The sequence below is a fragment of the Pezoporus wallicus genome, unplaced genomic scaffold (assembly GCF_028554395.1).
Source record: "Pezoporus wallicus isolate ANWC-B61680 ecotype Strahan unplaced genomic scaffold, APGP_CSIRO_Pwel_v1 contig_8057, whole genome shotgun sequence".
In the NCBI taxonomy this organism is placed as follows: domain Eukaryota; kingdom Metazoa; phylum Chordata; class Aves; order Psittaciformes; family Psittacidae; genus Pezoporus; species Pezoporus wallicus.
In genome coordinates, this window is record NW_026637044.1 from 100,560 (window position 1) to 124,514 (window position 23,955).

At 61.3% G+C, this 23,955-nt stretch overlaps 2 protein-coding genes and 1 long non-coding RNA gene across 3 annotated transcripts; 2 read left to right on the forward strand and 1 right to left on the reverse strand.

Moving 5' to 3' along the window:
- Nucleotides 1–109: 109 nt before the first annotated feature.
- AOC1 (amine oxidase copper containing 1) lies at nt 110–4,068 on the reverse strand. Its single transcript, XM_057402809.1, has 5 exons — nt 3,992–4,068; nt 1,637–3,208; nt 1,145–1,433; nt 554–686; nt 110–458 (listed from the first exon to the last, which is right to left on the reverse strand). The coding sequence occupies exons 1-5, from the start codon at nt 4,053–4,055 to the stop codon at nt 180–182; spliced, it is 2,337 nt and encodes a 778-aa protein (XP_057258792.1). The 5' UTR covers nt 4,056–4,068; the 3' UTR covers nt 110–179.
- Nucleotides 4,069–13,270: 9,202 nt separating this feature from the next.
- LOC130595804 (zinc finger protein 883-like) lies at nt 13,271–23,274 on the forward strand. The gene is made up of 5 exons (XM_057402823.1): nt 13,271–13,344; nt 13,556–13,682; nt 13,997–14,101; nt 14,356–15,157; nt 21,737–23,274. Exons 1-5 carry the CDS (start codon nt 13,336–13,338, stop codon nt 22,752–22,754), a joined length of 2,061 nt encoding a protein of 686 aa, XP_057258806.1. The 5' UTR covers nt 13,271–13,335; the 3' UTR covers nt 22,755–23,274.
- On the forward strand, nt 19,367–20,230 carry LOC130595805 (uncharacterized). The gene is made up of 3 exons (XR_008971397.1): nt 19,367–19,505; nt 19,655–19,759; nt 20,115–20,230. It is a non-coding gene; the product is annotated as an uncharacterized LOC130595805 (long non-coding RNA).
- Nucleotides 23,275–23,955: the final 681 nt, after the last annotated feature.

The following is a 23,955-nucleotide window of genomic DNA, read 5'->3' on the forward strand; positions in this document are numbered from 1 at the left end:
TCCCGGTGCCCAGGCCAGCACTCATGCCCAAGGCAGTGCCAGGGCCGCTGTATGGCCCATGCACGGATGGGGCCATAGGAGGTGGCATTGCCTTTACTGAGTGCAGGACACAGCATGGCACTACCTGGGGTCCCCATGGCCCAGGGTGTCCCCAGTGCCGCCAGCAGTGCTGTGGCGGGTCACTCCTGCCGGTAGGTGCCATTGTACGTGAAGGGCTCTGGACCAACACAGGCGCCAGGGCTGGCCGGTGTCCAGCGCTGGATCTCAACACGGGAGAAGGTGGGAGGGTCCAGTGGACGGACAATGACGGGGCTGTGCGAGGCCACCGAGGGGTCCTCATTGAAGAAGTTGAAGGGGCGCAGGAAGAAGCCAACGGCGTTGCCAGGTGTGGCTGTGTTGGGGATGTCCTCGGCGTGCGGGACATGCAGAAATCCTACGGTCACCCAGGCCACCAGGTCCTGTGTGAATGGGACCGGTGATATCGTGGGGCACAGTGGCCTCCCTGTGAGTGCCAGTGGGGCCTGACCCCCTAGCTCCATCCCCGTATTGTCACCTGGTCGTCGATGCTCTCGTTGTTGCGGATGAAGCCCTCAAAGCTGACCAGAGGGTCCCAGGGGTCATTCTGGGCATAGATGCTGCTGCTGGTGGGCTCGTTCTCATGGTGCCGCGTCACGGCCAGGTGGTACCTGTGTGGGAAAGGGCAGGATCAGGCCTCTCGATGGCACCAGGAGCAGGACCCATCTCCCACCCCTGCCCGGGCCACCCGTCACACAACCATGTAGGGATACCCAGGACTGGCAGGGAGTCCTGGGGAGTCCTAGCTCCTGGGGGCTTGGCAAGGCAATGCGCACTGGTGAGGCCACCACTGCATCCCCACTGTGCCAGGCCAGGGGGCCCATGGTTCCCACAACTGGTGCACTCACAGTGCCCCTTGGGTGGATGTTAGTGCCTGCCCTGGGGTGCCATGGTGTGAACTGTGGTCTCTATGGGGGCGACCCAGCAGTGACACATGACCATGACCATGACCAGCTCAGGCTGCAGAGGAGGGAGCCAATGGCGCAGGGAAGGTGCCCACACCATGACCACAACTACTGGGCACACAGTGGGCCTGTCCATAGCCACATCCTGGTTCTGGGGTCCCCACCTGCCCCAGGAGACTCCCTCCTCTTCCTGCCACCCGCGTGGCAGCACGGGCCCGGCGTGGGAGCTGTGCTGGATGCGGTAGCTGCGCGCATGGCCCCAGCGGTTGCGCCGGCGCGGATTGTAGAAAAGCAGGTAGCGCGGCAGCGCCGTGCCGAAGGGGAAAGCAGCCTGGCGCTCGCTGTGGCGGGGCTGCCGGTGCAGCCAGGGCTGCACCACGCGGGCACCTGGGCTCCAGGGGTTGGAGATGTTCTCAAAGCGCACGTCCATGGTCTCGAAGCTGTTGCCGGTGCCTGCAAGCAGAGAGGCTGTGAGATACGGCGAGGACCCTGCAGAGGTGCCACCGTGGCTGGGGGACACCTTCAGAGGGTCCATGCTGTGCCCAGGCAGTGACACTCCCACGGGATGAGCCTCCCAGTCCCCTGGATCAACACGTGAGGTCTGGTCCCACCACCCAGCGCCCACCCCATAGCTGGGGGGCAGCAGGGGGCTGCACCTGCGATGTCCAGGTCCACCTTGTAGTGCACGAGGTGGGTGTGGAGGTTGCCGAGGACGTGGCTGTGGACGCGGCTGCCGTAGCGCCGGCCCTGTGGCGTGTAGAAGGTGGCATGGATGAAGCCGGTGGCATGGACCTTGGCCTCCATCACACCATTGGGGTAGAGGAGGAAGTCCCAGATGTAGTCGTAGTTGTAGACGGTGGAGGTGGTGCGCAGGACCAGCGCCTGCCCCTCCAGGCCAGCGTAGAAGTGGAACCCCCCTTGGAAGTCACTATCAAAGTGGCGGCGGAGCGGGACGCCGGTGGGCAGCTCGAAGATGCAGATGGCACGTGGGAAGCGCACGGGCCCATCGGCATCGTAGAAGTGATGCACATCCAGGTAGGTGGCTGCCTCGGGGCAGTCGATGCCACGGGCCAGCTCATAGGTGACAGCACCCATTCCCCAGCCGGCATCCATGTACTTGGTCTGCATGGCAGCTGGCGTGTGGCCACCATAGAAGGCAATAGCCTCCTGCACGCTCACCTCGTAGGCCACGCGCTCCCCATTGAAGCGCAGGTTGAAGAGCTGGAGCCCGGCAGAGGAGCGCAGGCGGAAAGCCAGGCTCCATCCACTGTACTCCAGCTGGTTGCCGCGCACCCGATACCGCCGTCCCTGGGGCTCACACACCTTGGCACCGTGCACTGCGGTAGGGGTGCCAGTGGTGAAGCGCCCACGGGGCTCGTAGCTGGAGAAGAGCTGTTGTGAAGGGGGCTCTGGCAACCGCGCCATCGCCAGCGTGCCACGCTCATAGCGCTCAGCCAGCTCCTGTGGGCTGGAGAAGTAGTGCCCGTTGTACCAGAGCCGCTGCACTGCCCAACGCCGTGGGTCGGGGTCCCGGTGGTCCACCAGCACCTCCAGCCCCACCGGGTGCAGGAAGAAGCCCTCCACGAAGCGCTGCAGCACCAGCCAGCTCCGGCGCTCACCGGACACCAGTCCTCGTGGCGCAATGTCTGAGAAGGTCAGGCAGCGCTGGGAGCAGTTGTGGAACCAGAAGCCGGTGGCGTCGAGCAGCAGCCGGTGGAGCGGCTCCATTGCCTGCGCCAGCACGCCATGCAGCAGCTCATACTCCAGCTGCGTCATGGGCCGTGCGGTGAAGGGCACAGTGCGGCTGCCCTTGAACCGCAGCAGCCGGTATGAGCTTGGCCGGGGCAGGGGCCCCACAGCGAATTCAGTAACATTGGGCTCCGCTTGCCCACCGAAAAAGACAACGGCCCGAGCCTGGCGCCGGGGCCGGCGGCCACCATGGTCCAGGTAGCGCAGGGCCAGCCGCTTCTTGGGGGGCAGCAGCTCCACCAGGAAGAGGGTGTTCTTGGCCAGGGGCCCCCCGCGGCTTGGGGACAGCCCCAGCTCCGGGCGGCTCATGAGGAAGGTCCGCACAGCGCGCAGCTCAGCCGCAGACAGGTCGGCGAAGATGGAAGCCTTGTCTGGAGGCAGCTCAGTGGGGCCGGCACTGGGGCTGGGGCCGGAGCTGGATGCCATGGCCAGCACGGGCAGTGCCCAGGCGAGCCAGAGCAGCCACATCCTCGGAGGACCTGGGACAGAGGGAGCTGTGGAGGGTACAGAGAGCAGCCAATCCACAACCCTGCTGGCAGAGCTGGATGCCAGCATGGGCATCGTGGTGTGACCACAGCATGTGCCATCCCATCCTGCAGCACTGTGCCAGTGAGGCAGGCCATGCACCATGCCATGCCATACTGGCTCTCCCGTTCCAGGAAGCATGTACCCTTTTGAGTGTGAGCACCAGTCCCATGGGAGCCACGAATCCCTGGGGATACTGGGCAGCCACTGTTATACTGGGGGTCCTCTCCACCAGCACCCTATTCAGTGCCCACCATTCCTCAGGCTGTGGGTGCTTGAGGGGACGGGCACACAATGACACCCCAAAACAGCCAGAGCCTACCCTGATGTGGCAGCTTTGGCTGGGGGGGGGTCACTGGCTGGTGGGTCAGGGGCTTTTAGGGCAGGGAGAGGGCCTGTGTGGTGCTGGGACAAACAGTGGTTCCCACCTCCAGACATCAGAACAGTGGCACCACCAAATCCCTGCAGATGCCAACGCTGTGGGGCTGCTCCCCTTGGATTCCACAGGTGCCTGACACCCCCCCCCCCCCCGTGTCACCCCAAAACCAGGTTGAGATTGGTGGAGGGCCTGGGGTGCGGAGGAGGGCTGCACCCCAAGCAGCTGGGGGACCCCGACTCTGACCCGAGCCCCCCCCCCCTCCCAGGGCAAACAGTGGGAGCCCTACTGTGGGACCCCGGGGTCCCGACTCCCGGGGAGAAAACACCCGCCCCGCGCGACCTCCCGGTCCCCCCCTCACCTGCCCGCGTTCTGCAGCCCGGCCTGTGCGTGCTGCCCGCCCGTTCCACTCCCCCCGGTCCCATCCCGTCCCGTCCCGTCCCGCCCCCCCGGGGTCAAGGCTGCTGCCGCCCGGTCCCGCCTCCCCGGGGATCCCCCCCCAGGAAGGGTTTCCCACGAACACCCCCCCCCCCCCCCCCCCCGTTTTGCACTCTCTGCTCCGCACCTGCGCGCTCCAGCACCGCTCGCTGCCGTGCTCCTGACACGCAAATGCGGGGGGGTGTTGCGGGGAGGGGCCCACGCGTGGGGGGGGGGGGGGGGGGGGGGCGAGAGGGACCCCGCGACCGGGCACACCCCGAGGGTGCCCCCGTCCCTCCCCCCATCACCCCCACGCGTGGGGCTGCAGGCCCGGCCCCCGCGGGTTAATGAACACCGGGCACAGCCCCTGGCCCCGCGGCCGCCCGGTCGTTGTCCTCCCTCTCTGCCCCAGGGTGCTGCCAGTCACGGCCTCACCCAGATCAAACTTCAGGGACAGGAGATAACAGCACCGGGATGGACCCACGTAGGACTGTGGCCGTGGTGCTCCTGCACACAGTGGTGGCAGACCCTGCCCAGCATGCGGGGACACCAGGGGGTGGACGCAGAGCTGGGATGTATCCACCGAGTGTCCCCCCTCCTCCTGGAGCTGCGCTATGGAGTGAGGCCATGGCGTGGCATGGCATGGCATGGCACAGCATGAAATGGCACGGATTGGCACAGTATGGTGCAGCATGGCATGACAGTGCAGCATGGCATAGCAAGGTGCAGCATGGCATGTCAAAAAGTGCTCTGCAGCAGCTGGTTTTGGGAAGAGCTGCTGGACACTGGTGGTGATGGTGTTGGGAGTGCTGGAAAACATAGTGGTTTGGCTTTGTGTCAGTGATTGAAGACGGATAACTGCCCCAGCAACCCCTGGCATGGCCAGGAAGGCTGTCATGGAGAACAGCCAGCCAGCCAGTGCTCCTGGGGCTGCCAGGAAGTCGGTGGAAGCTCGGGGAATTCCAGGGCTGCCAGTTCCAAAAGGCCAGGTCTAAGCATGGAGTATGGGGTGAGAGCGCAGCACTGGACCCCTGGATCTGGGGTGGTTGCAGGTGGCACTACCCCATGGTGAGGCCTCTGCTTGCTCCTCCTATACCCGTCCCCATGGCAATGCAGCCCATATCCCTCTGGCAACCATGGTATACCCCGTCCCCATGGCAATGCAGCCCATATCCCTCTGGCAACCATGGTATACCCCATCCCCATGGCAATCTGTCCCTGACCCCCTCCATCCCTACAGTAGCCCCACATCCCTATAGCAACGCACTCCCCACCCTTCCAGTGGTACCCATGGTGGCACCCCATCCCCATAGCAATGTTTCCATGACTCCCCATCCCCATGATTACATCCTGTCGCCATGGCAACGTCTCCAGGACATTCCCCCCCATCCCTACAGCGACACCGCATCCCCATGGCAACGTACCCCTATCCGACACTCCATCCCCATGGCAACGCGTCCTTGCACCACCACTACCCCATCCCTCGCTGTTCCCATGGCAACGCCTCCCCTTAGCCCCGCCCCCCCTCACGCCCTCCCAACAGCAACACCTCCTCGGTCCCTATAGCAACCACAAACCCCCCCTCCAAGTCTCACCGCGGAGGAGCTGGATGCTCTAGGGCGCTCACAGCGCTCCCATTGTCCGGGCAGATCGTCCGCCGTCGCCGTGGCAACGCGTTCTGGTCGGGATGCGGGGTACCCTGGGACACCCCGGCCCCGGGACACAGCAAGACCTGGGCTGGGCTGGTGGGGGCCGACCCTGCCTGCCCGCACCCTGCCATCGTGCCTGGGTGGTCCCGAGGGAGCGGGGAAACCCCTCACCCTTTCGCACTGCCCTCCACGGTTATCATGTTATAGCTGGGAGGTGTAGGGTCACTGCAGCTGTGGCCTTTGAGGAAGGACAGGGGTGTCTCTCAAGTAAGTGCAGGGAAGTTCCTGTTTTGGGGGGAGTAAAAGCTCTTCTTTGAAAGCCAGAGCCCCAGAAGGCACCAGGGAATGCGGCAGGCAGGCTGGGTGCCATCGCTGGTGACACAAGAGGGCACAACGACCTCTTCCGAGCAAAACAGCTTAACCGAGAGCACCTTGGCAGCGACAGAAACTCTTCCTAAACCCACGTGGCTGTTAACAGCATCGTGTTTGCTGTTTTATTGGCACTACCAAGGCAAAGCTGTGGCCGTAGAGTGCTTTAGCAGCAGTTTAAAACCAGAAGTGCAGAGACAGCAATTCCTCATCAGTGACCCTGATTGCTCCTAAAGCATGGGAGCATTTATCATCACAGCTCCAGCAGAGCAGCTGGGTTATAAACTCACCCTCCCTGAGGATCTGGGAACCTGTTCTAGTTTCAAAAGAAGAATTCTTCCGTTTCTATAAGAGGAAACCACACGAGGATGTCTGGAATCAAAGGAGCCTTTGAAACAAAACCTCTGAGCGGGTGTTTATGTCTCACAGCGGATTATCAGCCACACACAGAGTGTGGCACAAATGATAAATGGCTGTGCGAGAGCGGAGGCCTGCGCTTCCTCTGGCCGGGCAGCAACCGGGGCAGAGCTCGTGGAGTTGACGCCAAAGAAGAGGCAAGAGGAAGGCTGAGAGGTGAAGGAAACGGCTGAGGTGGCTGAATAAATCTGATAGCTGAAGCCTGCAGAGGTTAAGGGAGTGTGCTGTGGTGGGAGGGGTTTACTCATGCAGGTTTTATGCTCCTCTATCCAGAAACAGGCTGCACGGGGGTTGTGTAGAGCAGGAAAATGTGTTTCACAGTACAGCCAGCAAACAATTCCGAGCCTCCTGCACATCCCAGCAGTGTGAGCAGATGTGTGACAGGGTGGCCTATGTCCTCAGTGTCTCGTGGATCAGCAGTGGGGAGTCAGGAAGAGGGTCTTGAGCATCCATCATACTCCTGTGCTGCCCCTCAACAGCCATCATCAGGCATGGCTGGTGTAGGTGTCCTCCCCAGAGATAGCCTAAGATGCGCTCCTGCAGGAGGAAGAACCACCAGGGAAAGGACAAGAGAATCTGTCGGCGTTGCACATGTCATCCCCATTATTCCTGTCTCTGGGGAGCACTATGTCGCCACTACCACGACACTGAACAGGCTCAACACCGGCTTCTGAAGGCACCAATCAGGCATCCAGGTTGGACTGGACCTGGAGCAACCTGGTCTAGTGGAAGGTGTCCCTGCCCATGGCAGGGGGTTGGAACTGAATGAGCTTTAAGGTCCCTTCCAACCCAAACCATCCTGTGATTCTATGAACCTCTACAGCTTCGTCTTAGGGGATGTGTGTTCTGGTGGTGCAGGTAGTTGGAGAGATCCACTCTGTGCTGGTGCCTGAGATGGAGCTGGCCTTTGGAGTAGCCTGGCTCTCCGTAGGACACAGCAGCAGTCCTATAGCCCCTGAAGGCCATTGCTTGTCATGGGTACAGCTGGAGATACCCAACAGCTCTGCAAAAGCTCACAATACTACTGGAGGCACCTGAGCACATTTCTAGGTTCCACAAGGTGAGGCTCACTCGCTGGTATTCACTCTTCATTGTTGTGACTCCTGACATCTACCTTGGGTTTTGACCTCCTCTTTGATGCCTGCGGGCTGTCTCCCAGGCACACCCCAGCCACTTCTCACCTATGAGATGGGGCAGGGAGAAATCATGTGATTCACAACGTGAAGTGGGGACATGCCCTGGGGCTCCAGCAATATCAGATTACCAGAGGAGCAATCTGCTTGCTGTGACTGCGCTGCCACCTCTTCCCTGGTGGGATATCTCCCAGCAGAGAGTGCTCCTGGGTATCCCTGGAGCCCTGCTCATGTCAACATTGGGCCTCTCACTGCTGAGCCAGAGGCTGGTGCCTGTGCCCGCAGTGAGCAGGTCCCTGTTCCACATCCCACCTCCCAGAGGATGCAGAGGGGTTGGTTTATCAGATGTGGCATTCCAAAATAAACCCCTGCAAAGCTTCCGTGGCCTCGAGCCGCCCTCCCGTGTTCCCAGATAGCTACCAACTGGGTGGGATGGGGGGAAAATGTGCGCTGAAGACTTCTAGTTGCTGAGGGGCTGCTGGATTGTGAAAAGCAGACACAAGCACTGGAAGTGTCTGGAAAGCTTCAAGCCTGTTCCCACAACTCCGCTGTGTTTCTTTCGCCACCATATTTCTTTGCAGAAGACCTGCTTCTTGTTTCTGAGACAAAACAGTTTGCTGTCACCCCCTCCAAAGCTGAAGCAGCCGCCTGGAACCCTGTGCCCCAGTGCAGCAGAAATGGGGGCACTTGTCCCACCTTCCAAACATCTCTTCTCCCTAACCCCCCCATTCAGCCCAAGAAATGCCTGCATGTCACGAAGCAGGGCCGATGGTCCCTCACCGTCATCACCTCCCCGTGAACATCAGGTGCTTCTGAAGCACGGAGGAGTGAAGCTGAGCTTTGCAGCCCTCCTTTTGTGCCCATCCCTCCACTCGCGGTGCTGTGGCTGCAGTTCTCAGCTCTCCCCCTCAGGGGAGGGTTTGAATTGCTCCAGCTGGTGCCTTCACACCAGATGCAGGGTTTTTTTCCGCCTCTTCCCTGACTGCCGACAAAACCCTTGTAATCAAAAGAATAACAAAGCATACAATGGACCCATCAGCTCCCTCAGCCAGCACTTCCGCCAGCTGCTCCTTTCTTTTAGGAGAAAATCTTCCATTACTCAACCCTTTCACGAGTTCATGCTTCTTTTTGGGGCCTGGATCCGGTGTTTCACCACGGGAGTGTTTCCTTTCGAGGTGCAGAGGGAAGGGCAGTTGCTAAACCAGAGCCAAGCAGCACCCTCGCTGCTGGGGTAATCAGGATACACGGATTTAAAAGCTCAGCCTTCTTGTCCCTGTGAGTGCAGCTTTCTCTGGCCTGGGCATCCACAGCTCCTCCACTTGCATCCACAGCTCCTCTATTTCACAGCACAGGATCATATCCCCGCTGACGATCAGTCCTGCTCAAGCCTCGGGCTCACTGCTGCCCCTTCTCTCCCCACTTGGGGTGCCAAAGGACCTGCAGGGCCTCCTGGTTGCATCTCTGCAGCTTCTGGAAAGAAGCTGCATGCTCCAAGCTGCTTCCAACCCCGTTGTGGGCTTCTCCAGGGTGTCTGCGCCGCCATCTCACACACTAGATGCGTGCTTGCTCTCAGCCCTGTTGTTTGTCACTAACGGAGTCCTTTGTGTCAGCTGTGGTGACTGGATTGCTTTACCAACGAAGTGTAGCTGCTTGACTGAGAGCAGAAGGCACTGTGTTGTTCCCAGGGTACGTGGCCAGGCTTTAGGTTCAACAGAGCCTTCCTTCCCTTGGCTTTGTCCATGCAGTTTTGCTAAAGCAGTGCTTAGAGCTGGAGAAGCTCCATCAAGGATTTCATAGGGAAATTTCTTTGTATGCAAATGAGATGGAGGTTGAACCTTCATTAGCCGCTGGCTGCTGTGACACCCTGTGTCACCCAGTGGTTTTCATAGAATCACAGAATGGTTTGGGTCAGAAGGGACCTTAAAGCTCACCCAGTTCCAGCCCCCTGCCATGGGCAGGAACCCCTTCCACTAGACCAGGTTGCTCCAAGCCCCATCCAACCTGGCCTTGAACACTGCCAGGGATGGGGCAGCCACAGCTTCTCTGGGCAGCCTGTGCCTCACCACCCTCACAGGGAAGAACTTCTTCCTCAGATCCCATCTCAATCTCCCCTCCGTCAGTTTAAAGCCATTCCCCCTTGTCCTGTCCCTTCCTGCCCTTGTCAAAAGCCCCTCTCCAGGTTTCTTGTTGGCCCCTTTAGGCACTGGAAGCTGCTCTTAAGCTGTTCCTGGAGCCTCCTCTTCTCCAGGCTGAACAAGCCCAGTTCTCTCAGCCTGTCTCCATAGCAGAGGTGCTCCAGCCCTCGGAGCATCTTTGTGGCCACCCCAGCACTGCAGCCCCATCACTGTGGCAGGGACAAAGCTCAAGGACTGGCTGCAGCAGGAAGATAAATCCTGTGGCTCCCAGTCCCTCCTCTTGGGACAGAGAGAATCACATCCCTTGCAGGGACGTGGTGAGCCTGGGCCTGCTTCACGTGGGCACCAGAGGGAGAAGAGGAGGCAGTGTCACATCCAGCAACAGAAATAGATCAACTGGATGGAAAATGGCTCAGCTGTTTGAAAACGCTTTGTCGGGTATTTCTGGCCAAGGATCACACTTCCCTGCCTCCCTCTGTGAGATCCCAATTGACCTTTCTGCAATTAGTATTCCCCAGAGGATGAGGCTTCATTAGGAGAGTACCAACAAGGAGATGCAGAGCACATCTTGGTGGGATGCCACGGAGCATGGAACAGCACGTACACACCACCTCCTCCTGCTTGGGGTCACAGCTCCTACATCAGGACAGTTCCCTGCTGGGAAACCCCAGTGGATATTGTTCCCAGGATGAGCAGTGCTGCACAGAGAAATAGCGGTGGTGCTCCCAGAATGCCTGGACCAGCTGCTTCAGTAGTTGGATTTCCTTGGGAAAGCTGGAAGTGACTGCAGGAAGGCAGCTCCCCCCTGGTTTGGGGCCTGGACACAGGGGCTATCCCCAGAGAACAGGGTGCTGCCAGGGAACACTTGTGATGGAACAAGTGACTGTGCCACCTACCTCAATGCCACGGTCTGGCTTTGATCCCTCCGGTAACACTGGACCTTTCCTACCCTGTCCCACCGACCTCCTGGACATGAGGGTCTCCTCCCAGCCAGCACCAGCCCAGTGATGGTCTGATTTTTCAGCGTGTGCCCCTTTCCAAACATCACCCCATCCCCTTGAAGAGCCCACAGGTCCCTCTGGGTGGCCAGCACAGCTCATAATGGCTCTGCAGACACCAGGGCTGTGCTGTGGGGTGAGCAGCCTCCAGGAATTCCCTTCAGTGTAGTTGTGATCGTCAACAGAAGCACTAAGCCAGTGCAGACCCAGGGATCTGTGGTTTTAAGGGCATTAGTCAGTGCCTTAACCTCCTCTCCCCCCCCCCCCCCCCCAACCCTCTCCAGCTCTGGGCTGATGCCAGAAAAATAATTGGGAATCATCTCCCCACATCAGGAATTCATTCTGAACGGCAAAGGAAGAAGAACGCCAGTTTTGGCCTTTTCATGGGATTCGGAGCTGCGAAGCACAAACGAGCACTGACGTCCTCAAGATCCCCCCTTCACGGCCCCGCACTCCCTGGCCCTCCAAAACGGGGCCGGCGCTCGGCCTGGATCCCAGCACCGACCCACGTGTGCGCCCGGCACGTTGCGGGACGGCGGCGGCACAACTAGGGCATCCCAAAAAAGCCACCCGGGGCCGCGGCAGCGGGTGTCACACCCGGAGGCGGCCCAGAAACCGGCGGGAGGGGAAGTGTCTGTGTGACAACCGGCACAAACCCCCAGCGGCCGCCCTGAGAGCTGGCCTGGAAACGCTCCTCCTGTGCTGCGGCAGTGCCGAGCGCCGCCGGCATCGCCTGTCGGACGTCCGCGGGAGCGTTCGGGGGTCACCGGCACACCGGCATCATTAGGGTTGGAAGGGGCCTCTGGAGATCACCCAGTTCAAGGCAGGGCTACCCAGAGCAGGTTATACAGGAACGTGTCCAAGTGGGTTTGGAATGTCTCCAGACTCCACAACCCCACTGGGCAGCCTGTTCCAGTGCTCTGCCACCCGCAACGTAAAGTTCTTCCTCATGTTGACGTGAAACTTCTTGTGCTTCGGTTTATGGCCATTGCTCCTCATCCTGTCACTGGGCACCACTGACAAGAGTCTGGCACCATCCTCCTGGCACCCACCTTTGAGATATTTATATGCAGTAGTAAGATCCCCTCTCAGACTGCTCTAGACTAAACAAGCCCAGCTCCTGCAATCTCTCTTCATAAAAGAGATGCTCCAAACCCCCAGTCATCCTTGTGGCCTCTGTTGGACCACCCCCCCCCCCCCCCAAGTAGCTTGTCTTTCATGTACTGAGGAGCCCTGGACTGGACACAGTACTCCAGATGTGGCCTCACCAGGATCGAGAGATGGGGGGGGGGGGGGGGGGCCCCTGCAAAGACTCCTTCTTGATATCATACACGTGTGAATGCACCCAACATGTTTCTTGGTGCTTCTGGATGCTGAGTCTTGGATTTCTTGTGCCCCGACACACATGGAGGCAGCCAGGCTGTGTCCACGCTGCTCTCCCCAGGGCATAGCCTGGTATCTGCAGAGCCATTTGCAGAGCACTGGTCACCCAGAAGGACCTGCAGGCTCTTCCAGAGGACACAGTGATGTCCCAAAAGGACGTTTCCTCTGATTCCCTCCTAATACTCTGAAAAATCAGCCTGTCACCAGGCTCGTGCCAGCTGGGAGAAGTCCATCCCTAGGAGATTGGTGGGATGGGGTGGGAAAGGTCCAACATTGCCTCAGCGAGGAACAGGCAAACACTTCTCCCAGGACACACCATTTGATGCTAATTCCCTCTCAGAAAGTGCCAGTGGATGCTTATTCCCTTCTGGGACATGTTGGTGGATGCTCATTCCCAGCACAACCTGCCAGGTGCAGATCTTGGCTGCCAAGGCAGCAGCTGAGCTGGAATTTCCCCCAGCACTGGAGGGTTGTCCGTCCCCGGGGCTGGCACACTCGGCATGGGGCAGAGGAGCAGAGGCCAAACTTCACTCTGCTCAGGGAAGTTCCCACCTGCAATTCCCCTTGGTTTTGGAGTATGCCCCTCTCAGAGCCCTGGGGCATGAAGCCCCCCAGCCACCTCTCCCCAGGGGATCCCTGCACCTGGAGTTACAGCAAAACACCCACAGGGATGGCGCCAGCAGCACAACACCCCATGGGACCCGGTGTGGTTCAGTGGTGGGACCAAAGGGCTGGACCCCTATAGGGGAAGGTTCACGGGCTCGAGGGCCGCCCCGTGTCCCCATCCAGAGCTTTGCAGGCTGCGGGGAGGGCAGCAAAATGCATGTGAGGGCATAGGGACGGCAAGGGGAGCTGGTGGCCCCCGCTCCGCGTGGTGGCAACGGGGAGGGAACTGCTGCTGGGAGCCCTTGGGCCCTGCTTGGTCCCCACGGTCCCTTCCAATGACACCGAGCGCACCCGGAGCCCGCGGCTGGTGCTCCTGGGGGCTCCGCATGCCAGGGGTGACGCTCCCGGTGCCCGGGACCGACGCTCCGCTGCTCCCCCCAACCGGTGCCCTCCCCAACCGGTGCCGACGCTCCGCCCCTTCCCACCGCCCATCGCGGTCCCGGTTCCGCCCTCGCCGTCCCCTTCCGGGCCCTCTCCGGCAGCCATCGAGGCGCTGGCGCCGGAGCTCTCCCGGGTGGCGGTGGTGCCCCGGGCAGAGATGCAGCGGGTAAGGCCGGGGCCGGGTATCCCGGGGTGGAGGTAGTGCCCCGGTCCCATTCCCGCACCCATTTCCGGTCGTGGAGGCAGCTCCTGCCCGTGGCTCCCGTTGACCCCGGGGCCGGGAGGGAGGAGCGGGCTGGGGGGAGGCGGTGTGTGCGCCGGGTCCCGGTGCTGCTGCGGGATCCCCGGGACCCCTCCTCTCGCCGTCTTGTTCTCAGGGTGCGGTGGCCTTCGAGGACGTGGCCGTGCACTTCTCCCCCGAGGAGTGGGGGCAGCTGATGCGGTGGCAGCGGCAGCTCTACTGGGAGGTGATGCTGGAGAACCGGGACCTGGTTGCCAGCCTGGGTAAGGATGAGCCCTGCACGGAGCTCATGGGGCCCCGGGACTGAGCTGGGGTTCCAGAGGCTTGGCTGGGGTCCGGGTCACAGCCTGACCTGCCGAGTCTATCCCCAGTGTGTGAGGAGTAACGGTTCCAGGTTCCCTGTCCCTGCTGCTCCCCATCCGGCTGCATCCCAGTTTGTTGTCACAGCCGGCATTAGCACCGGCAGCCCTCCCTGGACCTGCTGCTTCTGCAGCCGGCAGCCCCCCAGCACAGCCTCTGTGACAGTGACACTCCTGGGGTGGCTCAAGGGACACTGAAGGTCCTCTCTTCTGCACAGTCTCCGAGTCCAAGTTTGTCTGCAAAATGGAGGCTGAGGAGGAGTCGTATGTGGGGGACCCCTGCGGCAGAGGGGACGGGGGAGCTCCTGACACCTCTGGAACCTGTGAGTGAGCACTGGGACACTGGCATGGCCTGAGGCACTGGGAGGGGAAATTGGTGGTGCTGTAGCAAGGTGAGGTGGCCACCGAGACCAGCCCCTGCCGGGTGTCATCCTCGTCAGGGCATCCCGCCTCTGCCCCCTGGCCCAGTTGCCCCGTGGGCATTGCAGGGATGAGGGGAGGCTGCAGCAGGCAGGGGGACAGCGCTGTGGGCACTGTGCTGGGGTGTCCCCATGATGTGACTCCCTGTTCCCAACAGCTGCCTGGGACACGGCTGCTGCTGAGGAGCTGTCTGAGGAAGACAAACAGGGATGCTGGGTCCCGTGCACAGTGCAAGCCAGTGCGGCCAAGGTGTGGTACACACCACTCCGCTCCAGCTTGTGTGACACAGAGACCTGGGCCGGAGCCTCCCCCCAGGGGCTATTGGGGAGAGAGCAGGTGCTGGTGTCCGGGGCGCTTCTCATCTGTGGCATGTGTGGGCAGAGCTTCAAGGACGAGGCCCGGCTGCGCACACACCAGGGTGAGCACCTGCAGCCGGCACCCTCCTACCAGTGCAGGGCCTGCGGCAAAGTGTTCCGCCACCACCGCAGCCTCCTGACGCACAAGAAACATGGGGGCCGGCACCGGCACGTCTGCACCGAGTGCGGCAGCACCTTCTGCTTGAAAGGCGACCTGCTGCGACACCGGGCGAGCCACGGCAGCGAGAGCAGCTACTGCTGCCCGCTGTGTGGGGACAGCTTCCTCCACAAGCGCAAGCTGCAGGCGCACCTCAAGGAGCATGCCGCCGGCAATGCCTGCCACGAGTGCTCCGACTGCAAGAAGTGCTTCAAGGACGAGGCCAGCCTGAGCCGGCACCGAGCGGCACACGGCGAGGAGCGGCCATTCCGGTGCGGGCGCTGCGGGCGCAGGTTCAGCTGGCAGGAGAGCCTCATCATCCACCAGCGCAGCCACGTGCAGGAGCGCTCCCACAAGTGCCCCGTCTGCGGCCGCTGCTTCAGCCGCAGCGGGTACCTGCTGGCGCACCAGCGCGTGCACACGGCCGAGCGGCCCTTCACCTGCCCGCAGTGCGACAGGTCCTTCCGCAACAAGGCCAACCTCATCACCCACAAGAGGCTGCACCGCCGCTGCCAGACCCTCACCTGCCCCCAGTGCCACCTGGGCTTCAGGTCCAAGAGCAAGCTCCTGAGGCACCAGCGTGAGCATGCGGAGCGCGATGCCAGGAGCCTTTGCACAGGGGGTGAGCAGGCTGGCTGCCAGCAGTAGCTGTGGCTGCTATGGAGCTCAGGAGGAGTTTTATCCCGATGTGGAGGGTCCAGAGGAGCCCCTTCCTGCCCCCAGGGCCTGACTTCATTGATGCAAAGTGCCTTCCTCCCAGTGCCCATCCAGGATTTGTGATCCCTGTGCTCCACGCCCTTTTGGACATAGGGAAATCCCTCCAGAGCACCTCATTTTCTCTTCAGGCCTTGGAATATCCCTCCAGGGCACTTCCCAGTTCTCCCGGTCCCACCAGTGCCCTGCCCCTGTGTGGAGGGTGTCTTCTTGTCTGCATTTAAAGTAGAAGCGAGCGATACAAGTGTGGGGTCTGGTCTCTTGTAGCAGCACAAAAGGGCCTCATCCTGCATCGTGGCGGCAGCTTATGTCCAGAGCCCTTCACTTCTGCTCTTGGTCTCCCCTTGGGGTGGGGCTGGGGGCTTGGAGGGCCAAATAGCACTAGACCCTGTGCCAGAACCTGCCATGGTTCCAAGGCTCTCAACGGTGAGGATATTGCCTGTGTTCAGAAGGCGGCCATGATCCAAGCACTGGGATAACCTGCCGGGCATACCTAGCATAGGGTGTCATGGGCCCCCTGGTAGCACCCAGTCCCTTTGCTGGTCGTGCCTGGGCTTTTGGAGTGCAGACCCAATCTGAGGGAGGAGGGTGATGCCCTGTGCTTCACCCCTGGGCTGGAAGGAGATTGCAGCGGTTGTGGCTGGAGGCTCTGGCTCTTTGTGCATCTCACCTCACTCCTCCCCAGCTTAGCTGGTGGCCATCACTGCACGGAAGGTGGCTACCCTGTGCTGCTGCTGCTCCATAGACTAATCACAGAACCATAGACTGGTTTGGGTTCGAAGGGACCTTAAAGCTCCATCCAGTTCCAACCCCCTGCCATGGGCAGGGACACCTTCCACTAGACCAGGTTGCTCCAAGCCCCGTCCAACCTGGCCTCGAACACTGCCAGGGATGGGGCAGCCACAGCTTCTCTGGGCAACCTGTGCCAGGGCCTCACCACCCTCACAGGGAAGAACTTCTTCCTCAGATCCAATCTAAACCTCTCCTCTGTCAATTTAAAGCCATTCCCCTTGTCCTGTTCCTACATGCCCTTGGCAAAAGCCCATGGCAAGTCAACAGCGGCAGTGGGCTATCCCTAAGGTCCCTTGAGTCGATTTACCCCTGCACTGTGGCCATGAAGAACATCCCTCAAGTAAAAGCTGCCATTTTAGAAAGCAGGTTTCCCAAACTCACCCATTGTGCTCTGCCATTGTCCCGCTGCTTGTCTGGGTGGGCACCCCAGGGCTTGTGAGCCCCAGCGTGGGGAGCATGGCTGGGTCTGGGACCCCGGGGTGCCAGCAATATCCGGCACAGGCTGCTGGGCCAGCAGCTCTTCCCTTGGGCACCGTTGCCACTGGCTCCCCAGTCCCAGGCAAGCATAGGTGTGTTCTGAGTCCTGGAGCACCGTGATGTCCACAATTCCTCATAGGTTAATGAATCCCTTTGGCAGGAATGAAAGTGGAGGGACAGCAGAGGGGGAACAGCAACTCCCGAGGGGCCTTGGGCTAGGGGTGCAGGCAGTGGAGGTGCAGAGGTGGTGTTGCTCTCCTTTTGCTCATTTTCCTCCCCTGGTGCCAGGCCTTGCCCAGGCATTGATCAGGGGACCCGGAGCATCCATTCTCAAGGGCTCATGGATGAGGTGCAGTTGGGCTGGATGGTCGGTGAAGGCCCCCTCAGGCTGGAATTTTCCCTTCGCTTTCCCTTTTCGCCTTTCCCCTTTTTCCTTTCCCCTTCCTTTTTCTCTTTTCCCTTTTCCCTTTCCCTTTTGTTTCTCTTCCCCTTTCACTTCCCTGTCCCACTTGGGATAACATCACCCTACCTCACTCCCATCCCCTTCCCACTGCTGCACACATCTGGGGCAGATGAATAATGTTGTGCAGGTGGAGCAGGGAGGGGAATAAACACATCCGTGCAGAATTGGTGCTGTCATCACTGGTGCCAGCGATGTGTCTCATTGCCAGCGGCTGGGATGGCTGAATCAAGCATTGCCATCCTGCAGGGAATCCAAATCTATCTAGGTGGTCTGCCCCTACCGCTTCCCTATGTCCTCATATCCCCACATCCCCGTGTCCCTCATCCCACTGCAATCCATCCCCCGTGCCTCCTCCATGACCCGACCTACTCAACATTCCCGTTCTGTCGCCAAGCCCAGTGCCACGGTGCTTGCCGGTGAGAGCTCCGGCGGCACTGACACCCCTCCTCCCCGGCCAGCACCGGTCTCCACCGCCCGCTCCTGCCCGGGACCCCGGAGCACCGGGCGGGGCGGGCCCCGGTCCCGGACTACGGCTCCCGGCAGCCCGCGGGGCCAAGGCCCTTTGTCTGCCGCCCCGCGCGCCGCCGCAGCCCCGGTGCGCTCCGCGGCCATCGCCGGTGAGAGCCGGGGGCGGGGACCGGTACCGGGACTGGAGCCGTGGTGCGGGTGGGGGACACCGGGACGGGACGGGAGGCACTGTCGGGGTGACCGGGACGGCGGGGGCATCGGGGAGACACCGGGGGGTGCACACCGGGACAAGCGGGGGGCGCACTGGGACAGGCAGGGAGACACTGGGAGTGGGGGGCACTGGACGGGAGGGTGGCACCGGGAAGGCGGTATTGAGGCAAGCAGCATGTCACCGGGACAGGCGGGGGGCACCGGGGGACGCTGGGACAAAGGTAGTGGACACCGGGACAGGCGGGGGGGGCACCAGGACTAAACACGCCGTGGGGGGAACAGAGCAGGGACATACCGGGAGCGGGGTAGTCCCGTGCGGGGGTGGGGGGGAACATGCCCCAAACCCTATCCCATTCCCGGTGAGTGCAACAGCGGGAGCAGGGGTTGGGGTGGGGTGGGGGGTGGCACGGAGGGTGGCAGGGATGTGGGGGTGCCAGCATCCCATAAGAGGAGCATCCTCCCCATGGCTGTGGGGCTGCCCCTCAGCCCTGCATCCCGTCAGTGGTGTGATGGGTGCAGAGTGACAGATCCATGGTCCCAGGGTGTGGGAAAGGTGCCTGCTCTGTGGCTCCTACGGGCTCCAACTACACTCACCTGAAATCCCTGCCTGGGGCTGGTCCTGCTCCTGGGCAGCCAGAGGCGAGGAACCCCGGAGCAAAGCCCTCCTGTTCGGAAGGGGCCAAACCCCATCAACCCCTGAGCACCCTGGTCCTGCTGCCCCAGTGCTTGCAGGGGTCCCTCAGCAGCACCCATTGCCTGAGCAGGGTATCCTTGGAGCAGGCAGGTAGCCAAGCAGGAGGATGAGAAGGAGGAGGAGGAGGACAGCCAGCCTTCACCTCCCAGAACCACTGGGTTGCTCCGGTGACCCTCAAGCTGAAGAGGGCCAGGGTGCAGGAACCCTGCATACCCAACCCCATGCTGGTGCCGAGCCCCACACTGGTGTCAGGGGATCCCTGTACTGGGGTTCGCCTGCTCTGATCCTGTACCCCCACCTTTGTGGCTGCTGGGCTGTGAGGAGCAGCCAGGGTGGCTGTTCAGGTGATGATGGCCTGACCTGGCACCCATGTTGGAGCCCAGACCTTGGGGTTGGCATCCCCTGGATGCCCAGGGATGGGGAGGGCACTGACAGAGAGTCTCCCATCTCTCCAGCAGGTTCTGGTGGGACCACAGCGATGGAGCAAGAGGAGCCGCTGTTTGGGGGGAACCCACTGGACACGAGGCTCCAGGTGGTGCCCAATCCCTGTGGCACAGGTGAGGTGATGTCCTGCAGGTCCTGGCTGCCCCAGCAACCCAGGGACATCGCAGCTCCCCGTGCCATGGGACCCCAAGGGCTGAGGTGCCTCTTGCACAGAGCCAGCACGGTGCTGCTGCTGGGGATGCCATACCCAGTACTGGCTGCTGCCGTAGTTATGGTCAGGTGAAGGTCCTTGCAGGGCAGCCGGGGGTGATGGATGGGAGTCCAGTCCCCCTGCTTCCCTCCATGCCTGGAGGGAGCATGGACCTCGTGATGGCACTGCTCACAGTGCTAGTGTAATGCAGTTTGTCTTCCTCAGGAAAGGGCTGGGACGGTGCGAAGGGTGAGATCGTGGTGAAAACGGAACCAGAGGATGAATCCTACATTGGGTGTCCCCAGGGCCTTGAGGCTGCTGGCCCTGGTGTCCCTGGCACTGGTGAGCAGAGCAGGCAGCTGGGTGAGGGCCAGGAGCTCGGCAAGAGCTGTGGCTCCCAGGATTGAGTCCCCTGTCCTGGATTGAGTCCCCTGTCCCATGCCAGTTTCTCCGGGCAGCACCTTCCCTCCCTCCCTCCCTGCCTTCCACAGGCATCAAGGCTGAAGTCATTGGGAAAAGTGAGGATGAAGATGTGGCATATGGAATTTACAGCTCCGGCTCTCCAGGGCAGGACGTGACCCCTCTTGACATGGCCTGTGAGTGGGGTGGGGAATACAGGGAGACACAGCCAGGGGGAATGGGGTGGGTGAGCTGGGCAGTGGGCAGAAGCCGGGCATGTACCAGGGGCAGCCACCCCTCTTGATCCCCTCCAAGTGCCACTTAGGACATGGTGACACTGTCCTGTGCCAGCCTGGGGATGATGGTGACGCTGTTCCACACCACCCAGGGGACAGTGGCATTCTGTCCCGTGGCACCGCTGAGCCTCAGTGAGTGCCCATGCAAACCCAACCCTGCCGTTGCCGCTGGTAGCGCTGCTGGCTGGGATGTGAAGCCCATCTGCGTCACCTGTGGCCCTGCTGGCACCCACCCAGCACCGTTCTCTGCTCTCAGGCGATGCCAAGCCCGAGGTCATCATGAAGGTGGAGCCAGAGGAGCTGCACATCGAGTGTCCCACAGGAGCTCCTGACTACTGCAGTGGCACAGGTGAGCACTGGGGCAGCTCCATGGGTCTGGCAGGATGGGGGGTGTTGGGGTGAGTGCCTGGCTTGCTGTGCATGGAGCAGGGAAGGGCTCCTCACTGGGGCAGGTCACCCTGATGGAAATGGCCAGGTCCTGCTGATATGGACCTTAAAGCATCTTCCGGTGATGGGTTTGACTGAAAGGTCCTTGCAGCTCCCGAGGAAGCACCAGGGGCTTCTGGATGGGACCAGAGATGGGGTGGTGCTCTCGGCAGCAGTGAGATGCTGCATGGACACCCCATTCCCATCCCACACTCTGGGTGATGGGAGGAGAAGAAAACTCTTCTGAGGGGTTGCAGACCCCTGCGGGTCCTTTGCATTTGCTGCCAGAGGGGCTGAGCCACACTTGGTGCAGTGCTGAGCCAGGCATTACAAAGAGCAAAGACAAGGGTGGTGGGTGCTGCTGGTGACCGGCACTGGCTGCAGCTGCAGATATGATTTCCCCTTTACATTTACAGCTTCATTCAGCACTTTGGCTTTGGTGCCTCCTTGCCACAAGCCCGACTTGCACATGGTTTGTGGTGTCGGGGCTCCCCCTTGCCATGAGTGGCTGTGGACATGGGGAGGTGATGTGCAGATGGAGGCAGCCCTGAAGGTCCCACCAGCACCTTCTGGGTCCCACTGCCTCATGGGCTGCCCAGCGACCTTGGGGCAGTGTTACCATGGGCTTTCCATGATCAGGTTCCTGGGGCTGGAGCTGCCTCCACCACAGCTCCCACTACACCCGCAGCCTCCATGTCCCTCTTTCAGCCATGTCCCAGACCCAGCAGAAAGCTGCAGGGAGAGCCCCTGGTCCCACCACCAGCTATCCTGCTGAGCTTCTTGGTGTGCAGGCACATGGTGCTGCTCTTCCACAGGTCCAGGCAGACAGTGCGTGTGTTGTACCAGAGGTGTGAGCACCTCCCTGGGGTCAGCAGCAGTGATGCCACCCCTGCTCACAGTGCTGAGATGGAGACAAGACACTGGTGCCCTGATGACACAGAGGGTCACGGTGGCCCCAGTGCCATGGCTGCACTGTGCCTGTGTCGATGGGCACAGCTCTGGTGGTGTCCAAGAACGTAGCTGTGGGACCTCACAGGAGGTAACCGCATGGTCCCTTCTCTTGGCAGGCATCAGTGGCAAGGAGGAGCTGGAGGAGATGAAACCAGGGTCATCAAAGCTGGAGCAGAGCCTGGGGGCTGCTGAGGGGGGTTGCCTGGGGGCTGCTGAGGGGGGTTCCCTGGGGCCCCGACCCCATGTTAGCCAGTGGACGGTGCAGCAGGCGCAGGGCACCGTGTCTGATCTCCAGCACAGCCCGGCAGTGCCCGGGGGACAGAGGGTCACCCCCAAGCCATGGGGACTCTGCCAGGTGATGGACACGGCTCTGGTGGTGCCAGTGAGTGGCACTGGACACGTCCCGTCCTCCACCTGCAGGACAGGCAGCACCACGGCCCCCAGCTCCAAGCCGGTGCAGCGACCCTGCAGCCACGCATCCGAGCGTCCCTTCGCCTGCAGCGAGTGCGGGAAGAGCTTCCAGCACCGGGGGAACCTCGTCACCCACCTGCGGGTGCACACCGGGGAGAAGCCCTTCACCTGCACTGTCTGCGGCAAGAGCTTCAGCCAGAAGGGCGACCTGATGCGACACCAGCGCATCCACACTGGTGAGAAGCCATTCTCCTGCACTGTCTGCGGCAAGAGCTTCTGCTCCAAGCAGACCTTCATCCTGCACCAGCGCATCCACACGGGTGAGAAGCCGTTCTCCTGCACCGAGTGTGGCAAGAGCTTCAACCGCAAGGCCAACTTCCTCACCCACCAGAAGATCCACCGTGGTGAGCGCCCCTTCATCTGTGCCGAGTGCGGCAAGGGCTTCTGCGCCAAGAAGACCTTCATCCTCCACCAGAAGATCCACATCGGTGACCGGCCCTTCGGCTGCTCTGAGTGTGGGAAGAGCTTCAGCCGCAACGGTGACCTGACGCGGCACCAGCGCATCCACACGGGGGAGCGGCCCTTCGCCTGCGCCGACTGTGGCAAGTGCTTCAGCCACAACGGCGAGCTCATCAAGCACCAGCGCATCCACACCGGCGAAAAGCCCTTCACCTGCACCGAGTGCGGCAAGAGCTTCAACCGCAAGGGCACCCTCATCACCCACCAGCGCATCCACACAGGTGAGCGCCCCTTCGCCTGCACCGACTGTGGCAAGACCTTCAACCTGAAGACGACGCTGATGAAGCACAAGCGCATCCACACAGGCGAGCGCCCCTTCACCTGCCTCGAGTGCGGGAAGAGCTTCAAGTACAAGGGCAACCTGCGAACGCACCACCTCACCCACGCCGTGGAGCGGGTCTACCCCTGCACTGAGTGTGGCCGCGTCTTTGCCCACAAGAAGGAGCTGACGGTGCACCAGCGTGGGCATGCTGAGGAGAGGATCCTCTCCCGGTGCCGCGAGGGAGAGCCCTTCAGCCCCTTCCTCCCTGTGCACCCGCTCCTTGTACCCTGCACCCAGCACCCTGTGCCGTTCTCCAAGTACAAGTAGGGGTTGGTGACTGTGGGGACAGCCCGACATCCTGCCCAGGGTGTGTTCCCACCAATGGAGCGGTGAGGGGAGGAATGAGACCATCACCAGAGCCTTGAGCCTGCTGCGGGGCCAGTGATGTGGTGGGATCAGTGGTTTTCCCAACTGCCAGATGCCAGGGAGGAGGCGCTGGCAGGGGATGCTGCCAGCTTTTGGTAGCACCCTGCTCTGATTGGGAGCTGGAGCTGGTGCTCCAGCCTCACCGGATCCCCACATCATGGTAGGGTTTGTGTTATGGCACAAACTGGTGTCCTCCACACAAGAGCTGCTGCTCAGAAACGTTCCAAAAGCGAATTGTGGTGGGAGAAGTGGGGCCAGGGGTCCCTGTGCCAGTTTTTGTGTCCCTAACACTGTAAAATGGGACAGCGCCTGGTGCTGTAGCTGCCCACAGGATGGTGGGGGGTTAACCCCTTCCTGGCTGTGTGGGGGCAAGTAAGGGGCTAGGGGGTGGCTGCTGGACACACGTATTTATAGCACCTTCTTTTTTATTTCCCCCGATACAGAAACTAATAAAAAGTGCAGCCCAACATTTTGCATTATGGGTGACAAGAAGCTCCCCATGACCCAGCTGTGTGTGCCTGAAGGCCAGAAACCAACTGTGCCCTGGGCTGCATCACCAGCAGCGTGACCAGCAGGTCAAGGGAGGGGATTTTCCCTCTCTGTTCTGGTGAGACCCGATCTGCAGCCTGGCATCCAGCTCTGGGGCCACAACGTAAGAAGAACATGGAGCTGTTGGCAAGTCCAGAGGCCACAGAGATGCTCTGAGGACTGAAGCACCTCTGCTCTGGAGACAGGCTGAGAGAGCTGGGCTTGTTCAGCCTGGAGAAGAGAAGGCTCCAGGGACACCTTAGAGCAGCTTCCAGTGCCTAAAGGGGCCAGCAAGAAAGCTGGAGAGGGGCTTTTGACAAGGGCAGGAAGGGACAGGACAAGGGAGAATGGCTTTAAACTGACAGCGGGGAGGCTGAGATGAGATGTGAGGAAGAAGTTCTTCCCTGTGAGGGTGGTGAGGCCCTGGCACAGGTTGCCCAGAGAAGCTGTGGCTGCCCCATCCCTGGCAGTGTTCAAGGCCAGGTTGGATGGGGCTTGGAGCAGCCTGGTCTGGTGGAAGGTATTTCTGCATCCACGGCGGGGGGGGGGGGGGGGGGGGGCGAGGAGACCCACT